General features: G+C 59.7%; 1 protein-coding gene across 1 annotated transcript in view; it reads right to left on the reverse strand.

The window, feature by feature from the left end:
• Positions 1 to 1,925: 1,925 nt before the first annotated feature.
• LOC103903367 (tripartite motif-containing protein 7) overlaps positions 1,926 to 6,456 on the reverse strand; it is a 7,674-nt gene continuing 3,143 nt past the window's right edge. Inside the window, exons 2-7 of the mRNA XM_009284564.2 lie at positions 5,625 to 5,711; positions 5,008 to 5,238; positions 4,603 to 4,625; positions 4,165 to 4,280; positions 3,789 to 3,821; positions 1,926 to 2,614 (exon numbers count right to left, since the gene is read on the reverse strand). Coding sequence (XP_009282839.2) covers positions 2,103 to 2,614; positions 3,789 to 3,821; positions 4,165 to 4,280; positions 4,603 to 4,625; positions 5,008 to 5,238; positions 5,625 to 5,711 — 1,002 coding nt within the window. The 3' untranslated portion in view covers positions 1,926 to 2,102. The remainder of the gene's footprint in view (positions 2,615 to 3,788; positions 3,822 to 4,164; positions 4,281 to 4,602; positions 4,626 to 5,007; positions 5,239 to 5,624; positions 5,712 to 6,456) is intronic.

The following is a 6,456-nucleotide window of genomic DNA, read 5'->3' on the forward strand; positions in this document are numbered from 1 at the left end:
GAGATCCATGGAGCCGAGCCGAGCTGAAAGCCTCCCGTCCTCCTGTCAGCGCGGCCCGCACCGCTTTGACCCCAGCCGCTACCCGTCGCCCGCTCCGAAGCTGGCGCCAAACTTCCTCTCCACCAATCAAAACCCTCCTCCGAGCGACGTTTAAAGGGGGCGGGTGTTTTTTCTCAAATCTCCCCGCCCAACGCGCTCGTTCTGACCAGTAAGAACGGCGGCGGGCGCCTCGCTCCCCCCCCCCCACTGTTGCTTCTCGTCGCTCCTGCCCAATAGAGAAGCCAGCCAATAGGGCGCCTCAAGGAGCATGGCTGCGTGCCAAAGGGGGACTACTTTTCCCAGCATGCAACGCCGAGGAGGGCAACGCGGTCCCTCGGCGTTGCATGCTGGGAAATGTAGTCCGCGCTTCCGTGGGGCGCCTGCCTTGCCGCCACATCTCCGGCTGTCTCCCTTCAGCCGTGCCTCCACACCCCCCCCCCGGGCCTGAGTGGAAGCGGGTGCAATTGGGAACGGTGAGGGAAAAAGGGCACAAACTCAGCAGGTAACCGGACCTCGGTGAGCCGAGGAGCCCTTCCCACGTCATTTCTCCTCCAACGAGATCTTTGCGAGAACAATACAGGAGCAGCATCACCGGGGAAGTGGCGGCTGCTTTTGGGAGGTGTTCGGTGGGCGGCAGCGTGAAAATAAGAAGCCAGCGTGCGTCCCTGCAGCACTGAGACAGGGTTCGTGGAGCGACGGCACTTGTGAAATTGGAGCGGGAGAAGAGAGACTTGAATGCACCGCATGCTCGTGTCAGCGTGCGGGGTGGTGCAGAAAGCAGGCGCAGTCGGGCCGCTCCACATAACTTCCCCAGACCTTGCTCGTGTCCTCTACCTGCAAGAGACTGTGGTATTTACCCAGGCGCTGCTATCTGCCTTAAAAATGGACACATGCCCAGCTTTCAGAGGACCCGTTGCCCCACCTTGCCTTTTCCCTGCCCTGTCCCCTGCCTACGGTCACAGAGCAGGACAGAGGCAGCAATGGTGGTGCTGTGGAAAGGAGGGGACTCCTTACGTGGGTCGTTCCCCAGGCCTGCCCAGTTGTGGACGCTGCAAGTGCGGGGGGAGCAGTCCCAGCCTCAAAACACACGGTGTTATTCTACAGGTGGAGAAACAGGGTGATACAGTGAGGTGCTCGGGACACACAGCGCTGCTCCAGCAGGTCGTGCATCCTCTCCTCACACAAGGGTTTGCAGATCTCTGCTGTTGAGCCGAGCCCCTGGCAGATGCGCTCTGCCAGATCTCCCTGTGGTGGTTTCAGAGGCCGCTGTCTCTGGCTGCAGGGCTGATCTTGGGTCTAGTGTTCTCAGCCTGACGCAGAGATGTAAAGGCCTTGTCAGGAGATCCTACACCCCCAGGACGCGACCCGTGTCCCTCTGCCTAGGCCCTGCCACCCACCAGATTCACACTATGCTCCTGGTTCCTGGATTAGACAACATGGCATTTGCTCCCTCTCTGACCACCCAGGACCTCAGAGATCCCCATCACACCCCTGTCACTGCCACTCTTCCAGCCTGGAGAGGCTTGGGCTCTCACTCCAGCTCTCCTATCAGCCCTGTCCCCTCCCTGAACGTTTTCCTTTCAAGCATCAGTTTTTTACAGACTTTACAGTGAGCAGTTATCACCACTATTAGCAGCTCTGTGGCTCCACCGGGAGTTCCTGGGTGTGGGGTGGCTGCATCCCCATACTGCCTACAACACAGCACACCACACGGAGCCAAAGCAAGTCATGCAGCGCTGCCAAAGACCAGCATGGGCAATCAGAGCATCCTCCCAGCCTCTCTCCTGCTTATTTGTGTGTGTCCTCAGTGCCCGCAGGGACAGGTGCGACACCGTCACTGTGAGATCTGGCTAGGATACCAGCATGCAGACACCCCCAGGCAGGACAACACATCTTTAATGCTCCAAAGGACTTGGCAGGAGGAGATGCAGCAATGTGCAGAGGGGATCCAGCGCAGGCAGAGCTGCAGTGAGTTTGCAACGCGATGCTGCATCATTCCCACGCCTCTTGCCTGCTCAGCTAGCCAAAGGCATGGGCAGGGGACCAGGAGGCATCCAACCATGTCAGGCACACAGCTGGATGTAGGTTTCTTGTGACCAGAGCCAAAAGTATGGGAAGACCTTCTCAGTGAAGGAGGCCTTGAATTGCAAGATCTGCATCATGTTCTCCACATTGTAGAAGGTCACTTGGCCCGCTTCGTAGTCCAGGTGGACCCTGATCCGCCGGAGCTCTTGCTCCAGTTCCAGCGGGGCGGGGAGCATGTGGAGCGCCGTGTACTGGCGATTCCAGTCCAGCCGCAGGGCCCAGATCTTCCCCATGGCCATGGTGAGCGAGTCCTTCCTCCGCACGGACTCCACGGCCACCCCCACGGCCCAGCTGTCCCCATCCCCTACCTCCAGCTCCCAGTAATGCCTCCCATCCGTGAACCCCTCGGAGCCCAGGACGCTGGGGCTGCCCGTGAATCTCTTGGGGGTGTCGGGGAGCTTTTGCTGCCCATCTCCCATCCGCACGGTTTTGTGGTCCTTCGATAGGATCAGGTACGGGCTTGCCGTCTCTGGGTCCAGTGTCACCTTCACTAATGCACGACAGAGAAACATCAGTCCATTGCCCGCTGAGGAGCGAACCAGTACCACTCCCTCCTCTTCCACGGGGCTGGGACATGTCCTGTGAGCACAGTGGGCACTCGTGCCCTGCGAGCGCACACCCGCAGCCCCCGCAGCCCCCTCGGGCAGCACAGGACATGGAGCCCTTGTTGCCCTCCCCACTGGGACCCAGGGGCAAAGCAACGCTCCCTGAAGCAGGACTGAGCCAGGCAGCATCCCCACGCGCAGGGGACAGACGCGATGGACTTCGCTAAACCTGCTTTGCTAATTCTGTACTGGATATTGCTGGGTCTAAGTGTGATGGGGTTGCCGCCAGGCTGGGTGTGGGGGAGCAATATATCCCCGGAGTGTGAGGAAGCATTGCCTGCAAGGCAGCAGTGGTGCCAGGCCAGTCCCTGCTCCGGTGATAAGGGTGATGAGTGCTCACCAAAGGGAAAACCAGCTCCTAACCCCGCTCCGCCAAGTAACCAGGCAATCTCACTGCAGAGCCGGAGCCGCCCATTCATGTGGGATGTTCTGCTGCCATCCCGCGGCCATCCCACAAGGCCACAGAGGTGTCACTGCGCAGTGCCACCACCCCAGGCCCTCTGCTAAACCCACTCCTCCGGGGCCTGGCTCACAGAGGGGACCGCAGGGTGGGGGAAACTGAGGCACCACCCATCCTGTGCGTCAGGTCCCTCATCCCGAAAACTGAGAGGGCAGAGACCGGCCTCAGTGCAAACAGCTCCAGCCAGCCCCGAGACCTGCGACGCTGCCAGGATTGCGTGGACCCCAGGCATCCACAAAGGCATTTCTGCTCTGTGCCTAAAAGCCAGCTCAAAATGAGTAGGGCCCCTTTGCTTAACTAGTCACAGTCTTACACATCGCAGCAAAAGAAGATAAAGTCTCCAGAGACAGGGAAGCCAAGGGCCTCGCGCTGCCCTGGCCCTCGTTTGGTGTTAGACGACAGTGTCACTGGGTATTGACTGGCGTGGGGATGGACCAGGATTTTTACAGCAGGCCTAGTCAGAACAAAGGGACCCGGTTTTAGACAGACCCTGGATTTAGATATTGTGGTGTGAGCCCATCTCTGCCCCAAGGACATAAGGAAACTCATTCTGGAAAGCTTTTTTCCCACATTTGTGCCCATCAGCTCTAGAAACTTACCCCTTTCTCTGTCCACCTCGCTCAGCAGCTTCACTAGAGGAAGGAAAGGAAGATGCATGAGTCTCTCTTCTCTTGTGGCATCTTTCCTGCTCCCCATCTGGACAGCAAGCCAGACGTGGAGCCTGCTCCCCAGCTCCCACAGCCCTGGGCTCCAGCAAAGCCCATCTCGGAGACGGGTCCTGTCTGGAGCAGGCATGTTTTGCTCCCGAACCCCAGGCAGAGGCCGTGGGCGGTGAGGATCTCCCACTGCAGCCAAGCCAAGGGGAAGCATGGCATGGGGACAGCAGTGCCCGGCGCCCCGGGGCAGCAGCACGCCCTCCTGGGGCCCAGACAACGGCTACACAGCAAGGCATCGCTCACCGCTTCTTTGCTTTACCTTTGAATTCGGCCACCGCATCCATGACCCGCTGGCTCATCTCAGAGAGGCTCTTAACGGTCCTCTGCAGCTCCGGGGAAACCGGCTCCTGGATTGGGGCCTTCACCACCTCGCAGCTGGGGGGGGGAAACAACACGGAGAGGAGCTCTGACCCCAGCAGTCAGCCAGCACCTGGGGCCGGGAGGGAAACGGGGGGAAAATCCCCTACAGCAACAGAACTCAGGGGAGCTGTGTCCCAGCTATTGGCATGGGAACCCCGTCTTCAAGAGGTGTGCAATGACCTCTGGCTCCAGATAACATCACATTAAATCCCAAATACTCAGCAGGGCAAAGCCACCTCCCCCCCCCGGCTGCTGCTGCTCGGCCACCTGCAGCATTTCCAAACCTCTGCCCAGAAGAGCCATGCGGAAGGAGAGCGACGCTGAGCCCATTTCATACCTGCTCAGGGTTTTGCCAATATCCTGCAAGAGAGAAAACACCAGGTCAGCTCTGGCACTGCCGAGAAGGACCGCGGCCCCCGGGGCAGTGAGTTACAGTTGCTCCCCTGCTGCATGAAGCAGGGTGATGGGGACTGGGGGCGGGGGGGTGTCACACCACTCTCCTGGGGACTCTCTGGTGACTCGCTCACCAAATCCCCTCGCCTTCCCTCAGCTCACACTGCAGGCCCAGGCTCCCACCAGCCACACCATGCACTGCGGTGTCACAGCCTGGCCGCTGGCATGCCAGCCGGCACCATGCTCCCAGGCTCTGGGCTGCACAGGCACCGGGATGCAGAGGGTGCCAGGTGGGTGCCCCCAGCCTCGCCAGGGTGTCACAGCACCCAGGTGGGCAATGCAGACTCACCATAAGGAATTCAACCACCGGCTGGTCACATTTCTTCTCTATCTCCGCAGTCAGCGTGTCCAGCAGTGACCTCCTCTCCGAAACGCTGGAGAAGTATTCGTGGCGCTCCTTGGTGAGCTCCTGGTGCGCCCGGTCGAGCTGGGCCAGCAGGATGCCCTCCTGCTCCCGCAGGAACTGCTGCAGCTGCTCAAAGGTGTCCTGCAGCGTCTGCTGCTCCAAGGCCACCTTCCCCTGCAAGGTGCCCGTGCGGAGGCCCCTGAGCCATCCCGTCCTCTGGGAGCCTCCGTGTGGGCACGGGGACCCAGTGCTGCGGAGAGGGGGGCAAGGATCATGGGGAAAAGGAGAAGAGTTTTTGGGGAGGGAAAGCTGGAAGAGTGGAGGGGGGAGAGGGGTGGCAAGTCGGGATGTTGATGGACCCAAGATGACGGCGGAGTCTGAATGAGAGCAGGATGGAAGAAGGACATATGGGATGGACAGAGAGGGACAGAGAAAATAGCGTTGTTATGGAAAAGGAGATAAATATATATGGGGAGAGGGAAAGATGGGATGCGCCCGTGAAGACCGGTGGGTAAGCAGGCAGGGGGGCACGGCGTGCGCATGGAGAGAGAAGCACATACCAGCAGGCTATTACTTTTCTTTTCTCTTTTGGGCTTAAATTTTTCCTTCTCTTTTTTAAGAAAAACCAGGTTGCTCTGGAGCGTCTCCTGGAGAAAAAAAAAAAAGCACCTTTGGTGATTTGGGGGTTAGATTTGCAGGAGTGAGATGATGTCACCAAACAGCCCCTGTGGGGACTGTACCGCTCTGCAGGGAGGGGTCACTGGGGGTGGGTTTTGAGCTCAGCTCTGTGGGGAAGGGAAGAGCTCAGAGGCAGCGCCCACCTCTCTCCAAGCACGCCTTACGACGGGCTAGGGAGATCCCCGTGCGCAGCTGTTTTGGCCAGAAACATTTCTGGAATAGCTTCATGTGGAAACCCTCAACTTTGTGGTTCGCTTTTTTTTTTTTAATTAGGAAAAACAACTTTTGGTGTTGGAAGTGGGATCTGTGGGAAGAGGTCTGCAGTGACAGCAGCACTGTGTCTCAGACGCACTCCATAAATTCGCTGGAGTATTAAAAAAAACCTCGTGCTCCTCCAAGCCATGACAAGCTGCTGGCGTGGGGGCCCCCAGCCGGCATGCAGGGGGGGAGACACCGCGTCCCCTGTAGCTGCAGCCCCAGCCCCGTCCCTGGCTGGGGATGTATGGGGCACCGGGGACCTCGCAGGGCCACAGAGGGGTGAGCAGCGAGAGGGACCTGCGCTCCTGGATGGGCTGGGGGGGGGCGATGGGCAGTGGGAGCCACGGGAGAACCAGCAGCCCCAGCAGGGCCCGCGGCCCTCGCAGGGCCACAGAGGGGTGAGCAGCGAGAGGGACCTGCGCTCCTGGAGGGGGGGGCGATGGGCAGTGGGCAGTG

The sequence above is a fragment of the Aptenodytes forsteri genome, unplaced genomic scaffold, assembly GCF_000699145.1.
Source record: "Aptenodytes forsteri isolate BGI_AS27 unplaced genomic scaffold, ASM69914v1 Scaffold428, whole genome shotgun sequence".
NCBI lineage: Eukaryota > Metazoa > Chordata > Aves > Sphenisciformes > Spheniscidae > Aptenodytes > Aptenodytes forsteri.